We start from the raw sequence: 18996 nt of genomic DNA, 5'->3' as shown, positions 1-18996 counted from the left end.
CATTTCAGTCAACCGAGCAAAACCTCGAATAACAAGGCCTGTAAAAGGCTTACACCGATGTTTTTGTTCTTAGACACGTTTGTCCTATAAATCTCTAATAGGACCTCAACAGGAGGCTCAAAACTCTCAGATCGGCCAGCATTTCGTAGTACATTTTACAGAAAAAAAAAATTACATATTTGGCAAATAAACAAACGTAAAGAAGACTGATGAAATCACAGAATATATTAATATTTTAATCGAGAAAGGCAAACTATTGACCGCAGCCAAGGTTGTCAACTCGACCGGTGGCATTCGGACAATATATACGGATGTCATGTTTGTAGGTCTAAACTAGTTTCGAAGGGATAAAAGTTAATAATATATTTAACCTCTTTGGTGTTTGATGTGATGGAAAAGTTTTTATTCCATTTTATATTATGTTCAAAATTTTTTGCATTCATTGATACATAGTTTGAAATGTATTTGGACCACTATTAATGGAACCTTTAATTTTTCCAGATCCATGAACATATGACACCAGATGAGCTCCGGAGCGTCTTCCACGTGGATCACCATAGCCTGGTCCCAGACTACCACCTCGTCCATCTAATCCATCACCTCGAACGGCGGAACATAGCCACATCTCAAACGCACCACCCAAACTCCTTCACCTCAGGGAAGACACCACACGAGAAATCCAAATCGAAACCTGAACCGCCGTCTTTACTCGACGATGAAATGTTCACTAAAGTTGATAAATACAAAGATGACATCATCGGTGATCTAAATAGCAGCATCAGCTTGAATTTCAATGAAACGTCCGGTGAGGTCGATGATCGTGCCAGGGATGTTCATAATATAGACCTGGAGGCGTTTGGGAGACAGCTGAAGCTGGTGCTGAAGAAACAGGAGGGGCTGCTGAAGAAGGACGGTCTGAGGATGTGGAGAGTCCTCACAAACGAATCCCAGCCTCATGGAGTCGATTATGAGGAAATGAAATCGGTGAGTTACTTCCATTGTTGACTTCCTGCTAATACTGTCTTGAGGATGTCTCGTTAAATGTACTCTACAAGATTATTCCTATTTACTTGACAGACTCTGAAATCGATCTATGATTTAAATTTTTTTTGAACGACCTCTGATAGTTGCTCATTATGACTTAAAATTGCTACCACTAAATTTAAATGCATATACTATTTTCCCTGCAAACACAAAATTTTTATATCCATAGTTTTGGCAAGTCAAAACCGTGACCATAAAAATACAAAAAAATCTCGAATGTCAATCCGTATCAAACCACTATGTATTATTCTGCCTAACTCCTCTAAACCAACATGTAGGTAGTCTTCAATGGTTAAACATATAAGATTATGAATGTATCGCTGAAAGTCGTTGGGAGCACTTTCATTGCTGTACTCTGACACCCATATGTTGCAAATTCAATAGGGAAAAGCGAAAACAAGAACAAAAAAAGTGTAAATGTGTCATTTAATTGAACACTATACAGCCGATTCTGGAACAATACGGACGGCAAAAAAATATAAACTTACATGATATTATAGCGCTTATTTAAACTAGAATATGAGTTGTATTCGTTTGTACGGACTGTTAGATGTCGAGCGGTGTAAAGACGATTGTTTTATAAGGAATGCAAAAAATGAACTCATCAGACGTAAGGAGAAAGTGATCTCTTCCCACGGAGGCTTATCTAACGCGAGTGATACTTTGTGAAAATGTGTTGTGTAATTATGACGTTCACAATTATTATTACAGTTATTGTTTCAATTCGGTTGTTACTGTTAATTAAAATTAACTGTGACGTAACTCAATAGTTAATACAGCTTACGTATAATTTAAAACGTCTTCAATACAACTATTAGTACTTAATTTATATTGTGGAAAGATCTTTTCTCTACTACAAGTTACGGCATTGAAATTTTATCGGACACACGAATAGTTCGGACTAATTTGGTCAGAATTAAAGTACATTGTTGAGAAAGATTTGTGTTAAAAAATTTATTTAGTTATAAACAATAGCAAATCTGATTATAACCGCAACATATTATAGTCAGATAAACTTAACCCAGCGCGTAAATTTTTCTTTTATTCGGAAATTCTTCTTTATCCGTATATCAAATATATTTTTTCTGTTATATTCAATTGTTATAAAATTACGAATTATATTAGTTCTCATATATAAAATCTTCAGAATGTTACTGGCAATGACTTACGTTTAAAACTTTTGCTATAGAAATCAAATACGTGATTTATTTAACAAAGTGTACCTGGTTACATATAAGTTGGCTTTTACCTATTACTTCTACTGTGTATAGATACTGGTATATATATATATATATATATATATATATATATAATATTATGAGTATAACATATAGTTAGTTATTTCATACTAAATATATTTTTTAGCAATTTTTTTATTTTTTTATTTATTCGAACAAATCAACTGCAAACAGTTCGTTATTATTTAAATGATCTTTTATTATCTGTAAAAATCTTATCTCTAACATGTTACACTTGCATTTTTATTATAAGGAAGTTTCTAAAATGTATAAATTTTTAATACATATATATATAATTTTTATTACTGAATCTATATGTTTAATAATTGATGTCTTAATTAATTTTAATTAATCGATATCACGTAACATGTTTAATGTGTATGTTTTTAACGAAAATATCGAGTTAAAAATTCAAAATTTCAACAATACTGTCCGGTTTTTGTAAAACCATTAATTGTTTTGAGACGAAAATCGACCCTATGACCTTAGTGGAAAATTTTGTGCAAATGAAAATGTAGACCATAATTTTTGTTTTCAAAAAAAAATCGAAATCGACAGCTGTAAAAGCAGCACAGGAGTACGCCGTCTCCTGGTAGGATAACTATCAAATTCGGTACAAGTAGCTATAGCTGTTTTCAATTTATTTCAAAACTAGATATAGCAATACATTATACATCTGAACACTAAAAAACTTTTTAATCAACTAAATAAATATGATAAGCACCAGTTTTTTCATATAACTTGTTCCTCATTGTACCTTCGTACCTTCGTAAATGGTTTCAGAGGAAAACTAAAAATATGATAACCAACGACTAGCGCCATCTATTATCTGTGTCAAGTGACTAAATTTAAAATGCAACTGTGTCGTATGTGTCAGATGTTCGTAAAAGGCGCACAGTTTTAAGGTTAAAATTAAGGCTTACGAGTTATAATGCGCGATATATTATATAAATGCGTCATTAAAATCCGTTGAACAGTTTTTGCATGAACGCGTAACGAACATTAGAACATAAGTCAATCTACCCTCTCATACAAACTTTCGCGTTGATAGTATAAGTGGATAAACATGCCAGCTTTTTCTTAAGCCATTTCCATTATAATTGATTATAAATTTAAAATGTTAGGCTCGTGAAATGCGTATATATATATATAAGCGTTTAAGTTATTCTGATTTAACCCCGAAATGTAAAGACTTATGTATTAAAATAGCAATAATATGATCACTTTTATTCAGAATCCGTACAGCCGTAACCTTAACTTTGTGCGTGCAAACATTTTTACGTCACTCTAACCTTTGTTGTCAAGGTCATAAAGAATCAAATTGGACATACGTGGCGTTTTTTTAGCGTCTACATCAGATTTATGGTGTGTACACAATTGATATAATGACGTCAAATTCAAATGTACACGTTCCGATAAAAATCTATACACGATTATGGCCGACCAATGATTACAAGTAACAAAATTATATATTCACTTTAGGATTTTAATATTTTTATAGTTATAAAAAGTTGTTACCTCTATTTTTTTTTATTATTATTAATTGACAATCCTTCTTCGAGATAACTGAGTGTTGCCATTCATAAAATTTATAAGTCCAATGTCATTATAGGTCGTGACCTATGGATTGCAATTAACTTAATGTGTATACTTAAATTTTATTAAATATTTGTAGCAACTTGATTAAAATTAGGTAATATGATACATTTATTAGTGTCGTGGAATAAAAATTAATGGCTGGCGTTTTTGTTATTTAATTTGATGAGCAATTCGTGTTTCTATTTAAAGAGAACCCCAAAAATGTCTTTGCATTGAAAAAGTTTCCTTGGTTTTCGGAGTTGACCAATCGAACAAGAGGTTTCCAAAGTTTACATAAGCAAATTATTCCCACCTTATTTTCTACGAAATCTCGTAAAAGTTTAAGAAAACACGAGTGATATTCATTGTATATAAAACATATATCAAAATAGCATTTAAGTTTAAAAGGATGTTGTCTGAAAATAAGATCGTGATTTGATATCATCTTCCCCGGACACGGAAGTTTAAAATAAACAGACAGCATTTACTCGATGTGGATATAAAAATAGCGATAACGAAATAAATATGGACAAACATCAATACATATAAAGGCATGTTTAACGTTCGTGATATGAAAATGTGAATACCAAAGACGTAAAATAATATCGAGATGTAATATTTCCTTATGGAATATTGATTTTTTTTTTATTGAACATATTATTTTATATTGTAATGAATTATCAAAAAATTTCATTTCAAAATAATTAAGAACTTAGTAGAAATCTATCTTCTTTCTTATTTAATTAATATCATAATACATACAAAACAAATAAAATTAAGTAAACTAAACTAAACAGATTTTGTTAATTTTACTAAATATTTTTCATACGTTTATATATGCGCCGTTACTCTTCTATATAGAAATATTTTGGATAATTTTATATTCCTTCAAATTGTCGCTAATGAATCTCGTTCTTAGCTGTTTTTTTTTTGTTTGAAAATTCATATTTTTAATCCTTATTACTGAATCCGTGAAAAAAATACACTATTTATATAATCAACACGGAACACTAGTTCCCGAACGGAGTACGTAAAACAAAGCTTCCGTATTTACGTACGAAGAAACAATTAGTGATGTCTCATGAGAATAGTTATGGGATTTCCTAGATGACAATGATGTTGCAAACCTGTTTCAATGAAACAGCAATTAAGAAGCATATATTATGAAGCTTTCGATGTTTAAATACATTTATATATGTATTAGCTTTTAACGATTAAAATGATCTACTATTTTTCATTAATATTTTACTTCTTTTCAGCCATCTTAATTTCAGATTTAATCTGCTCTGTAAGCGTACTGCTTGATGATTATTTAATCTCATTCAAATTGATATCTACTTTCTTTGTTTTTGTAGGTAAGAACAAATATTTTAATACTCTATTAATGTATCAGACAAACCGTTTTTGCAATTTCAAATAAAAGTTTTGTTTCTATTTCGTCGCCGCGTGTTAAATATCAATTAAATATTATATAATTTAAAATATCTCGTATCGGAATATTTCAAACGATTGAAATCTTACCGGTTTCTGTCACTATCTAAGACTATCTGATTATAAATCATAACATGAACACCCGATTGTCAAATAAACCTTATTGGATACTATTCTGACATCACTTGAAAGTATTTTGGTAACGCTTTAAAATAAACTTGATAGTTTAAACGGAAACTCGTTTTTTCATATTCGTATCTTAAATTATAAAGCCATGTTTTATTAATAATAGAATTTAAATTTTTTTCATACATAAGTGAATTCGTTATAATAGGAATTTTATTTGACATATGTCAAAATTCATGACAGCGGCTTTAGGTGTTGTCATAACTGCGATTTGACTTACACTTTCATAAAGAAAATAAATACATAATAAAAAAATAAAATCTTTAATATATTATAATTTTACCCAAAAACTTAATAGGTAAAAAATCTAAGTCCAATGGTTTAATTCAAGACTGTTTCTTTGAATGAGGGAATCTGTATAACTGAATCGACGAACAGCAGGACAAAGATGGAATTTGGTAGCAAATATACATTGTGGAATAACCCAAGGTATATGATTGTTTATGTTGATATAGCTACCTCATACATGCATCATATGCTATACTTTTCTCTGGCCCGGAAAAACATTAATATTATTCGTTTATTGGACGAAACTCGTTCCTTAGAAACCTACATTACCTACTTTATTACCCAATTTTACTTAATGACCCTTCTTTACTTTACTAAACTGAAATCATTTTCGTGTCCTGAAAAGCTATGGCGTCCTTAAAACAGCAAAAAGCCTTTCTCAATCTATATAACCTTTCTCAATATATACCGTCGGACAGGTTAAGTTTTACATTCATCATCGAACGTGTCAATTACAATACAAAATTGCTGTTTAATTTTGACAGTTTCACGGATGACAGAATTAAAAAGGCCCTCAAAAAATGTTTTCGACCGAACGATTCTCATGCATTACATATCTTTTCCTTAATAAGCCGCAGAAGGTCTCTTGCATTCAGACCAATTTAATGGAATTTCTTCATTGTATGCAGCCTTGAGTTTGGTCACTTCCGGTCATTGTTGAAAAAAGGCTCGTATGTAATTGAGTGTATGGAAAAGATAATTGGCGAATTAAATTGTTTCTGACGAGGAAATTTTGAGCGCTCATAAATCTTTGTACCTACATATTCATAAGCATTAACTTTTTAAAGGTGAATCACAATTATACCTTATTTCATCTTATAATGTGTGCGCGCCTTAATGTGACAAATTGAATTTCTCCGTACGTTCTAATTTTTAATGCAGCTGAAACAATGTACACCGCTCCTAGAGGCGTCGTTTCCAAATGCACAATGTGATAATTAGAAACGTAAAAACGTGTCATGCATGTCAATGTTTGTATAATTACTATTCTTTCCCGCTAAATTTGCCGTTTTAAGGACAAGTACATAACGGTGATTTTCGAATAAGTTGTTTTTAATTTAAATTCTTCTCAGAATTTGACAATTGACATTTGCAAGTTTTTTTCGACAATCGGTTTTTGAGGAAAGAGGTTGGATGTGTTTTAAAATAAATGATTGAAATTTTCTTATGTTTAATTCTCAACAGGGCGATGAGGAGGAAATTGGTGATCTCTATCATGATGATGAAAATGGCGCAGCCCTGTTGATTAGGAAACATCCAAAACACGGGAAACTAGTTGTGGTGAGTATTTTCATTTAAATTAAAAAATAAACTTTAATAAATATACATATTATTATCCTGTATTAGCAAGAAACAAGGCTCAATGAACTTATTCAATTAAAAATATCCGTTTAGACATCAACTGTTGTACGGAATCTAATCTCATTGAATTTACAAATCCAAAATCACGATCTTATAATCTTTTGTTACAAAAAATATTTACATTAAAGCATCGTTAATGAATGTTTTGATTTCGATTGTTCTGTTTCAAATCTAATTTACATTTTGCCGTAAATCAATAACGAGACACATTAGCATCTTTGTAAAGGAACACTTAATTTGTCTTGATGTAATTTTTTTGATAAATTTATTGAATAATTTAAAATATACTTGACTTGGCAAAACGTTTAGAAACTGCCGGGTTCTGAGGTCAACTGAGACTTTCAAGTATATTTACCTAGGTACTTAGGTATATATTTTTTTTTAATTTCAAAAGCAATTCTCTTTTAAATGTATGAATCCTATCTTTCATAATAAACATAACTAAAGGCTTTACGTTCCACTTGAATATTCACTTGCTTTTAATTATTTTTATTTTTATTTTAAGTTTTGTAAAATAATAATTTGTCCTTTAAAATGTCACACGACGTTGTAATTTTTTTTCCCATATGCAAATTCTTAGAATCAACACATATTCGTTAGTTAAAAAGGCTAAGCATTCATTATATCCCATTTATCTAGATGTAACTATATTAACATCGCATAAAGACAGCCATTCATTAAACAGCCAGAGAGAATATAAACCGCGAACAATGGACAAGCAAGTAGACTAAGGACGGTTGCAACACAAACGGCGGGAAAATGTTATCACCTCTTCAACTTACACGTTATTATGACGCTATTAAAATTAAAATAGTATAATTTCGTAAAAAAAATAACTTCCTAATAATTAAACTAAATAAAAATATTACCTGTATTGTTTAATACGATCTCATCAAGATATAGTTCGGGGCTTAGAATCTAGATCAATATTACACTATAATAGGAAATTTATGAATACGGCAACGTAATTTTTATTTAATATTAATATTTAAAAAAATATCAATTTACGATCATATAAAAACAATAATTATATTTTGGGTACATTTAAAAAAATAAACATGGATTTATTAATGCAATACGATGTTTTATTTATTTTAATTATTTATGATCTTATTCATAAAACTGACATTTTTAATTTCCCCATATATCAAATTACATGCACCTGTATCTGTGACTCAAAGAAGGAAAAACACAACCATAGACAGATAAAACATAAATTAAATATTAAAAATTAATTAACGTTTGTTATTAAATTCATAGTTTACAAGAACGTTAAGATAATAGCAAATTAATAAACACATCAAATCACAATTTAAACTCTGACATTTTAAGTAAAATACAAACATAATTATTTATTCGATATCAGTATAAACACATGAGACTATTTATTCTTTTCGACCGAATCACATGTTTAGAAATGAAAAAAAAAAGAAACGTCAAAGTCATTGATGTGTCTGCAATACTTGTCTTGATTTCTTCAACAAAATTATATTATTATATATTATTTACATACAGGAAGGGTCAATTGGTCATGATCTAGTGATACGACCCATACCGGATTCTATGACAACAGCTCAGGACGACGAGATGTTCATGGACCCCACCCGCATGGAAGACATGGTGTCTATAGACACTGGACTGCCGTTGGGTAAAAAAAATATTGTCTATGGCCATAAATACTATTGATACAATGAAACCAATTAATGTATACATTCGGAATTCGGATAAAAGAGGTTGTTGTTATATTTTAATGCTATATTCATAATAAAAATTATAACTAATACGTCGTTAGACGACATTTCTGAATAGTATGTTATTGAAGAGCTTTCAATGTATATAAATATATATATTTTGGTTTGTAAACAGTTAAGAGGCGGAAAGAGGAACAGGAGCGTCTTCGTAAAGCTCTTCAGGGCGCAGGTCACGTTATAATAAAAAGGGACCCAGCTCAGGGGGACCATCTAGGGGACTATGGTAAGTTTAAATTATACGATAATTAAGACCTAAGACTTTCGCGAATATTCATTTATATGAAACTATTTTTTTTATATAATACGCGTAGTAATCCGAAAAAATATCAGTTTCAGTTAAATGGAATATATTCAGTACAATATTTTTATATTTAAGACTCATTAGGACGAAAGAAATTTGAAATTCGAATTCGGTTTTTGTAATTAGGTTGTGTTGTCAAAGTCAACATGAGAGTTGCCATAAACAAATAAACCCTTGTACATATATCTTTGTGTAACTCACTAATTGATAGCGCTGTTAAATAATCGAATATTGATTAAGCAAAAAAATATGGCGAATAGAAAAAAATGAAGTGTATAGACTAGTCTAGGTATAGTCTAGTCTAGAAAAATTATAATAAATTAATATACAAAATATAAGATAAGTACATATTAGGAGATCTATATTTTATATAATATCACAATATTTCCTGAAATTCTTAATTAGTCCATTTTTTTCTGAAAGGTTACACGTTAATTGGCGTTTTTGCAAATGTTTCGTTCAGAATAATTTAAACGTTGTGGTTTTTTTTTATTATACATATATTATTTGTATTAATTATCTCCGAATATTTTGTTATTGTCATTAATATTATATAATGTAATATATATAGTCGACTTCATTTTATTTTTTGGTATACATTAAAATTATTTGCTCGTTATAAAATTTTTAACTTCAATGTTATAATTTATGGATATAATTTTTTCTCGTGTTATCTTGTTGCATATTAATTATAGTTTTGATTACTTTAATAGTCCACCCGAATCAATTATAAATAAAATCGTTTTATCTGTCTGATATAATATTTTTTTAATTATTTTATTATGTTAAACGTAGTTTATGTATGTTTTGTTTGTACGAACATTTCGTTTTCTAGAAAATAAAATGAAAAATAACGATAAATGAGAATAAGTAAAATTTTTTTATCAAAAAATTTTCAAAAGGGATGGAATAAATATTATTATATTATTTAAAATGGAAAATTGAAAAGTAAAATTAGTGTTTAAACTTATTTAGAATGCTACCAATTCTAACCTTTGAAACAACGCCCTCTTAAAGGCAAAGGTCTATGTGTGGACAGCCTTTAGTTTGATCTTATTTGAATTGGCAAGTCACGACGGGCCTTTACACTTAAATATTCATATTGGAAACATACCTATTATATATTCGGAATATCGTAAACTATGTGAATCAGAAACCGGTGTGTTAATATTAATTAGTAACTTTTTTTATTCCCAAAAACATAATAAAACTCCCAATCAAAGTAATTCACAGAAATCCAAATATTTAGTCACGACAGGAAAGGCACCTGTGTGAAAATTATGCAAAATGGCGCGAAAACTAGTTTAACGTAAATGTCGTCTTGGCAGGACGAGTTATCGGAAAGATATGATAATAATTTTTCTGATTTTAATTGGCAATAAATACGAGACGCCCGTCTGTCTATACGATTTAGTCGGTATTCACAAGAAAATATATCATTTTTTATTTATGACACGTAATCAAAATTAATGAGATTATATTACATACATGATATGATGATACACATTATATATACGGAAAAGTACACGCGGCTTATATCGATACACAGACTAAAAATATCTCTTACGTTTTTTAATTAAAATTTGTTGATGAATGCTTATATTATTTTGGCGAATTCGATAATAAAATGCAAAAAAAATATTTTTATGACTGTTATTGTAGAGAGGTCGTAAGGTCGAGTGGCGGGCGTTACGTCACCAGAATAAAGTATCCGAGACGTCGAGAATATCATTCATTAATATGTAGCTTGCGCGTAATGTAGGGAAAAACCGATTTCAAAGATCGTGTATATATTAGTTTTATATTATATATCTTTTTCTACGTCAGAATTAACTGGTAATGTCAATGTCAAAACTTCATACAAAAAAAATATAAGTTAATAGGCTATAGTTACAGATTATTAAAAGTGAAAGCTGTACTTAATGTTATAGAAGAATCACAGATGAAATAAAATTTAAAAAAATATTACTAAGCAATTTGATAGTCAACAAATAAGGTCGTAAAGTATAAGCGAGTGAACAGCATCACATACACGTGACACCATCACGTGCCTTACGCTTTCCATAATGAAATTCAATAAAAACATATTATTTATGTAAATTTTATACTATAAGAACATTAAGAAACATTTTTACAAATCTCTATGTTTATGACTCCCATAAACGAGTGAAGAAACAGAAAATGAACGTAAGTTTTGCAAATGACAATATTATATTGATACGCCAAACGACACTAGTGCATTTTTTTAATTTCTTACTGGCGTAGGCGCCACATTAATTTAATTTATGTTAAATAATTAATTTGTAGGATTAAAGCACATTTAAATAAATTTACTTTTTTTAAATAAAATATTGTCATTATCGCTAAAAATACCGGCGATTATTTTTTAATGTTTTGTATTGGACAAGTTACATTTGTATTTTTTTTATTTATATAGTAAAAAATCCTAAACGTATAATTTAATACGGCTAAATATTTAGGGTTAATGTGGATATATATATATTATGACTGGTATAATAAAACCTATTTATTTTTTAGCCTTCATGGAACCAGACCACATCGGAAAGCGGTACAGACGAAAACGCTCCATGGAAACCCACAGCAGAAAGAAGAGAGAGGCTCCTTATGTAATCTATCCCGAGATTCTTGTGATCGTTGATTACGACGGCTATAGGTATTTTAAACATGTCCTATAGAATCCAATTTATAATATGTGTCCTTTATTTTATAAGTATTCATTTCTTTTTTCTAAACTCCTAATAATTAAAAAGGCCTCAGACTCTTACATGATTATAAAATAAATAAAAAAATCTCTAGAGAATCTTTAAAAAAAAATTAACAAATACATATTATAATAAATAAATAATTTTGCGTAAAATATTTCGCATAACACGTTTATAAAATAAGATCTATCAGGAATATTTTTATATAATTCATTTGAATGATCACTACGATGTTCCAAATATAAATATGTTAAAATCTATAATGAATAAATCTTAAATAATGATTTTATAACGACAATTCTCAGGTTACACGGCGGCGACAATTTACAGATAAAGCGTTATTTCGTGTCGTTTTGGAACGGCGTTGACCTCAGATATAAACTCCTCAAAGGTCCGAGGATAAGGATATCAATTGCTGGCATTATTATTTCGAGGGTAAGTAAATGTATTGTTAACATAAAAAGTTTATTTAAAACTTACCTCTAGATATAAGTATTTGGTTAATGGCAACACTTCAACTGAAAGCAACTATTATAAATAGCAAATGATAATTTGTAATGACAAGGCTCAAAAGGACTCGTATGCAGAGCCGTAAAAATATTTACAAAAAAAAGCAACTATTGTGTATTAATTAAATCGTTATTAATAGGCAAAAGCTCAAATTGTTTTATTTATAGCGGATTTCTTCAGTACATTTCGTCAATAAATTTTACTTTTATAAAACACGTTAAATATATTTATCTAATGTAACTTTCAAACATAATAGACTAAAGATAAATATTTATTCCTATTTAAAACAAGGAAGTGTGTAATACACAGATTAAATATGAAAAAATTCGCGGTTATTTGTTAAATAGCAGTTCAGAAATAATATTATAAGACAACGCGGAAAAAAATCAGTCATTAAAATATTAATCACTTGTATATTTTTAACGTAATGATGAATTAGACAACTCTGTTTCGATAAAATTTTATGATCCATAAATGTCGCGGACTAATCAACGTACGAAAATTTTCCTCATTCATAGTTTTTAATATTAATTAAGATTTTTTTTAAATACAACTCGTGTTTGTTTTGATTGAAAACATCGTTATGGCAAAACGTCACTAATTTTCTATTGTTTATAGTACTGTTTTAAATTATTATACCCTTTTTAACTTTATTTACTACCAAATAAAACAACAATAAATAACTTTTTTTATTGTTTCGCAACATTAAAACCTACATCTTCGTCTGTTTCTATACACATTTCTTCTAGAAAGTTCTTTTTTGACTTCGGATATCCCTCTAATACCGCATCTATCATCTCTGAAGAGATCCTTTTGCGTTTTCTAAAAGTGTATACATACGTATTATTTTTATTTAAAAATTTCTATATATAAGTGTATAGTCGAAAGCTATATATTAATTATTTTCATATCACAATAATTATTATTTTTTAAATATATATAAACCATATATTAACCTGTATTCCTTATTGAATTTCATATGAGCACCCAATAAATCATTTTTTTCATTAACATCGATGACGTCACTAGACGAACGTAAAGTACATAGTTTAGTTTGTAATTTGTCTATTTTCGTTTTAATTTCATGTATTTTTAATTTTGTCACATCATTTGTTGGCGCCGATATAAGATTTTTAAGATTCGTTTCATTTGCTTTAAGCAGCGTTTTCTTGTTCTCTAAATCCAATGTAATTTTAGTAATTTCAGTGTCGTAATCTGGTAAAAAAAAGTTTTAGTATTATGGAAATAGTCTTTATTTTGAAATAATTATTTAAAACTTACCTTCTTTATCACTATCTTCTTCTACGTTATTTGTTTGTAGAGCGGCATAAACTTTTTGTTTTCCGTATAACTTACACTTTATTTTACCGGACTCGCTCAAAGCGTCTAAAGCCTTTTGTACAGCATTCTTTGTGTACGTTCCTCTTAAATTTACTGTAACATCTGCACACGAATATGGCCTATTAGTGCTTGTTAAGTATTTTAATACTGCCTCACCAGCCATTGTGAATGTTATACTTAAATTATGTCAATTGTCAAAATTATGCTATTCGTGATGTTTCATGACGAAACATTTCCCGCGCTAGTTTTGGATGCAGAAGTTTTCTTTCATTCAGCCACTTTGAGTTTTGCTTTTATGTGACAGTTTGTTACTTACATTTCAACTGTCTAATAGTAAAGTTAATGTATTGATAAAAAAATACTTACTTAGAAATCATGTATTTAAAGTAATAGATATGTACATATATCTAGGTATGTATACAATAAAAAAATAACAGCCTATAAAAGTTGGAAATATTTTGTCATTATTATTCATAATTTACAATTATTGTTTTAACGTCGTCGTTATCATAAACGAACGGCTAATAAAATAAGTTAGATGAAAGAAACAAGTGAAGCCAGTTTGATTTTGCAAAAAAACTGAATTAATTTGTTTAAATTAACAACACCTGCAATACAAATGAGATATTGAATGCTAGGCGGAGTGGCCGCTAATATTTTATAATTTGGTAACAGATTTATGATCGTTTCATCAAAAAACAAAGCATTGATTTAATAAATTATTTAAATTAAATATTTTTAAGCAATCGTTTTGTGATGATAATTAATAACTTTAGTGTTCATAGAAGGGGAAAAATATATGTAATATACGATTTCACTATTTTAGGTATTTCAAGGTTAAGATTACTTGTGATTCACCTTTTGCATGACCTTAACGTGTCCACAAAAAGTTCGGTTGGTGATAATTATGAACCATTTCATCCAATTATGCTAATTGTTCTTTATTACGTCATTTATTTATAACTTATACGGTATACTTGATTAGAATTTAGATGAATTAATATATATAAATGTCGTCTGTTCTACGACTTTCAATCATAAGACGTCATAAACTTTTCAATAGTTATTGTATTTAATAATGAACGGTAATGAAAAACCAAATCAAATATACGGATTTCTATCTTACATACACTGTTAATGTGAGTTTAACATAAACCTTTTATATTATCATCGCCTATAATCTATTTTATGTTTAAAAAAAAAATTGTAATGTTATATTCTGTCACAAAAGTGACATTGACAGATAGTTGTAGTATGTAAAGAATATTAACCAAATTACTATTTGAAGGGCCGCGATGCGACTCCTTATTTGGAAAGAAATCGTGTTGGTCGGGACGCTATAGACTCAGCTGCCGCTCTCACTGATATGGGCAAGTATCTGTTCAGGGAGAGGAGACTGCCCGTCTACGACATCGCTGTTGCTATAACCAAGTGAGTATGACTCAGTGTTTTTATAATATGCTATCTTCATTTTAAAACACAAAAAAGACTTAGCTTGTATATTGATTTATTATTACAAGATTTTTATTCGTCTTCAAAACTATAGATCTATCTGCCAACAACGCATACTATTATCTTAATTAAATATGTATAAGGCAATTGTGTAATTTCAACTACAACACTGAGTTGATTATATTCAAATTGGCTCTGTGTGCCAATCTATGAATAAAGATGTCATTGATATTCCGATTAGCGTTCGCATTAAAATGAAAATAATAATATATGTATATATAATAATAATATATGTATATATATATGCAAAAAAATGAAAAGCATAAATCTGCAAATTATGAATGTAAAATTTAACATGTCAAACTGGTTTCCAATTAATTATTACCAATAACATAGAATTAATATTTCTTTATGCAATCATTTCTTTGCTTAAGTGGACTTCACTGGATAATAAAAATCGGTAAGTTTGTGATTTTACACTAATTGATTTGGCGCCATTATTTCGTTATGTCACGTTTGCAACAAAGTACGAAGACGTGCTTTAAAAAAACCGGTAAAAAAAAGAATACTGAATGAAGACACAAAAAAACTGATTTCACCAACAGGTACGACATGTGCCGACGTCGCAAGGGTGGTCGCTGTACGAAAGGCACAGCTGGTAATTTTTAATAAAAAAACTTTTATAGGTTGCGACTGGTGTTACCATACTCGGCATTAACAGAGGCTTGCGAGTGAAATAATTCGGCTTGTTTTATATTGAATGTTTAAGGTTAAGGATTTTGGTAATGGCGCTGAATGTTATAGAGAAATATAATGTATTGTTTCGTAACGGTAAAGGGTACGAACATAATTATTAAAACGGATTATAGGATGACACGATGAAAATAGAACATTTAAATTTCTATTTATTCAGCCATTTCCGTAACTTTCAGACTAGACATGTGCAGGCGGCAATATGCAAACGATGCGTGCAATAGAGGGACCGCAGGTAGGCGTGTGTCGTATTACTGTTACCCTGAGCACGCCTTTAGTTCATCAAATACCCTCTATACACGATATTTCACTTTGTCCCATTTAAATTCCTCTCCCACTTCCGTATCATTAGCACCTGTGAATAATCTTTCTCTCTGCAATTCTTATCACGATATCAATTTAATGTATATAAGGCTGTCTGTAGTTAAGATATTTTATTGCTGGCATTTAAAAAACTACTATACTTGTAAATGATATATATTATCGGTCCTCTCTTAAAAGCATGTGGTCACTTTTTTTATCCATCAGCATAAACGAGTAAGCATTTAAAGCGATTAATTTATTGTCGGTAATATATTATTGTGTATGGTAAGTCAAACGCCCACCTATATTTCGACATGATCGGTTTCAAAAGGCATAGTACATCACTATATCGACAAAATAATTTCGTAAGGCCGGACCAGTCGGCCCTACCTTACTTAAATGACACGAGGACATACTTAAATAAACTAACATATGTATTCAATGACCAGACTGCAGTTCAACATGTACGAAATATTCAGATTTACTTATACCAAACAACCATTCTACGAAACGCATGCTTTCAAATGTTAGCGTTGATTAAAAAAAAAAAATCTTATGTCATTGTCAAATGTCTTTGTCATTTATTCTAAGTCTTATTTTTATGTGTATTAAAATCACTAATATATTTCGCATTACGCTCTAAAATCTAACAGCATGTTTTTATTTCTAAACTATATAACCTAATAACATAACGCTTGGCATGCGCCTTATGTTATTTCTATAAAATTATCGTTCAGCATCCTCTTGTAAGAATCCATCTTTAAATCCGTACCAAACACTCCCGAGTCATGTAAGTACCTTCCACGTCACGTAAGTACCATAGACAAGTGGCTGTACATCCTATTTTTTTTAAATTGATTAGAGATTCTTGCAGAAAAAATGCATCTATATTTTTACGACAGGATTCGCATACGTCGGCGGCGCTTGCGTCGTGAATAAACGCTTAGAAAAAGTTAACTCGGTCGCCATAATTGAAGACACCGGCGGTTTCTCCGGGATTATTGTGGCGGCTCACGAAGTCGGACATTTGTGAGTGACGTACCAACACATTTACATGGACGAAAAGATGTTATTTAAAATCAAATTTACTTAACTTTAAGTTTTGTTCCTGTAGGCTCGGGGCTGTCCACGATGGTAGCCCTCCACCGTCGTATCTCGGTGGTCCAGGCGCTGAAAAGTGTAGGTGGGAAGATGGATTCATCATGTCGGATCTCAGACACACAGAGAAGGGTTTCAGGTGGTCACCGTGCAGTGTCCAGAGCTTCCATCACTTCCTAAAGTGAGTCTCATTCCAGTCCCAGTTCGGGCGCCATAATATGAAACCGTATCCGATATGCACATAACTGGCTGTTTACAACACTGAATACATAAATAATCTTCTTTCACAAGTAACAGCAATATTTTTAACTGCAATTAAAATGCATACAAATATTATTTTTACAGTAAATATTTATATATTTTTTTGTTATTTCCAGCGGTGACACAGCAACATGCCTCTACAACTCCCCTCACGAGGACGATTCCCTCCCAAGGGTGCTCCCAGGGAGACTGCTCACACTGGACGCCCAGTGCAGAAAAGATAGAGGAACTAGGTGTGTATTATTATATTCTTAAAAAAATATCAGAATTGACTTTAAAAAAAAAATATTCCATACAATTTCACTTTTAGTTTATTAAATTTACACAGAACTATAAACAATTTTAAATCAATAACTAACAACTATATCGATTTAAACTAAGCGCGAAATGAAATCTGAATATAACACACGAAATTTTAACACACTTTGAAAAACTATAATCGATTGACTTATGCACCGACGCGTGTTACGAACGAAAAAGAGTCCTCTGACAACTGCCTATATGTCGTTCAAGTCTCCTACCCTCTCATATTCCAACAATAAATTGTCACCTTAATAATTCTAGACAGATTAATAATAGTGGATTATTTTTAACAGATAACTAATACTGACAATATATGTGTATTTGATTTTCATACAGATATCATTGATCAGACGCTTTTCATCCTGTTGAAAAAACAAAATTGTTAAAGTTATTTTTCTATGAATGAGTTAAATTAGTTTTCTTGCCGGATTCCTCTCGTATAGCTTTTGTGGATGCTGGATTAAGGTTTTAGTCACAACTCTCCAACAACTACACCGATAAAGGTAGGCACCATACGAGGTTACGTCACGACAAGTTTTGACATTGACAAGTTAGTCATAACAGATAAATAATGTATTTAATTATTCATGCAAATTTTAATGGTACTTCTTTACATATTTTCTAATACATTATTAAAGAAATCAATTGTATAATGAACGTAAAAAAATTATCTTTACTAACCAATTACACCTGTCTGATATCTTTATACAAAAATTTAATTTGTACATACACATGTAATGCTATAATAAGATTTGTTTTATTCAACGAGATGAAGTACCCACAAAAGCTTCCCGTGGTCTTAAAGTTTCCTATATTTTTCTTTTAACTATATACAAACAAGTTGCAACCTTATCAATTCTTAACGTGAAACCTCCATTAATCGGTCTCCGGATAAATTTACTTTTTTTGTCACATTTTTATTTCTACCCACATATATATTAATCGTCTGTGTCTCAGTGCGTGCTTTAAGGACGATCGCGTGTGTGCGCAACTTTTCTGCTTCGACGCAGCAAGCGGATACTGCGTTGCGTATAGACCAGCCGCCGAGGGTTCACCGTGTGGCGATGGACAGG

General features: G+C 30.2%; 2 protein-coding genes across 8 annotated transcripts in view; one reads left to right on the top strand and one right to left on the bottom strand.

Moving 5' to 3' along the window:
* The window catches only part of LOC116775149 (A disintegrin and metalloproteinase with thrombospondin motifs like), a 61913-nt gene that overhangs the window by 40060 nt on the left and 2857 nt on the right, over positions 1–18996 (top strand). For 6 of the 7 annotated variants that reach the window (XM_032667979.2, XM_032667973.2, XM_032667974.2 and 3 more), the window contains 12 exons: positions 502–984; positions 6951–7046; positions 8643–8775; positions 8994–9101; positions 11718–11853; positions 12208–12337; positions 15042–15184; positions 16138–16193; positions 17164–17290; positions 17376–17540; positions 17737–17853; positions 18881–18995. In XM_032667979.2, coding sequence (XP_032523870.2) covers positions 502–984; positions 6951–7046; positions 8643–8775; positions 8994–9101; positions 11718–11853; positions 12208–12337; positions 15042–15184; positions 16138–16193; positions 17164–17290; positions 17376–17540; positions 17737–17853; positions 18881–18995 — 1809 coding nt within the window. Of the gene's footprint in view, positions 1–501; positions 985–6950; positions 7047–8642; positions 8776–8993; positions 9102–11717; positions 11854–12207; positions 12338–15041; positions 15185–15810; positions 15864–16137; positions 16194–17163; positions 17291–17375; positions 17541–17736; positions 17854–18880; position 18996 lie in introns of all 7 variants that reach the window. The other variant, XM_032667975.2, reaches the window with a different exon arrangement.
* On the bottom strand, positions 13089–14115 carry LOC133319551 (homologous-pairing protein 2 homolog). The gene is made up of 3 exons (XM_061524514.1): positions 13694–14115; positions 13369–13627; positions 13089–13234 (listed from the first exon to the last, which is right to left on the bottom strand). Exons 1-3 carry the CDS (start codon positions 13914–13916, stop codon positions 13102–13104), a joined length of 615 nt encoding a protein of 204 aa, XP_061380498.1. The 5' UTR covers positions 13917–14115; the 3' UTR covers positions 13089–13101.

The sequence above is a fragment of the Danaus plexippus genome, chromosome 25 (genome assembly GCF_018135715.1).
Source record: "Danaus plexippus chromosome 25, MEX_DaPlex, whole genome shotgun sequence".
NCBI lineage: Eukaryota > Metazoa > Arthropoda > Insecta > Lepidoptera > Nymphalidae > Danaus > Danaus plexippus.
The sequence above is the reverse complement of the archived record's forward strand: the minus strand, read 5'-3'. Positions and strand labels throughout refer to the sequence as shown.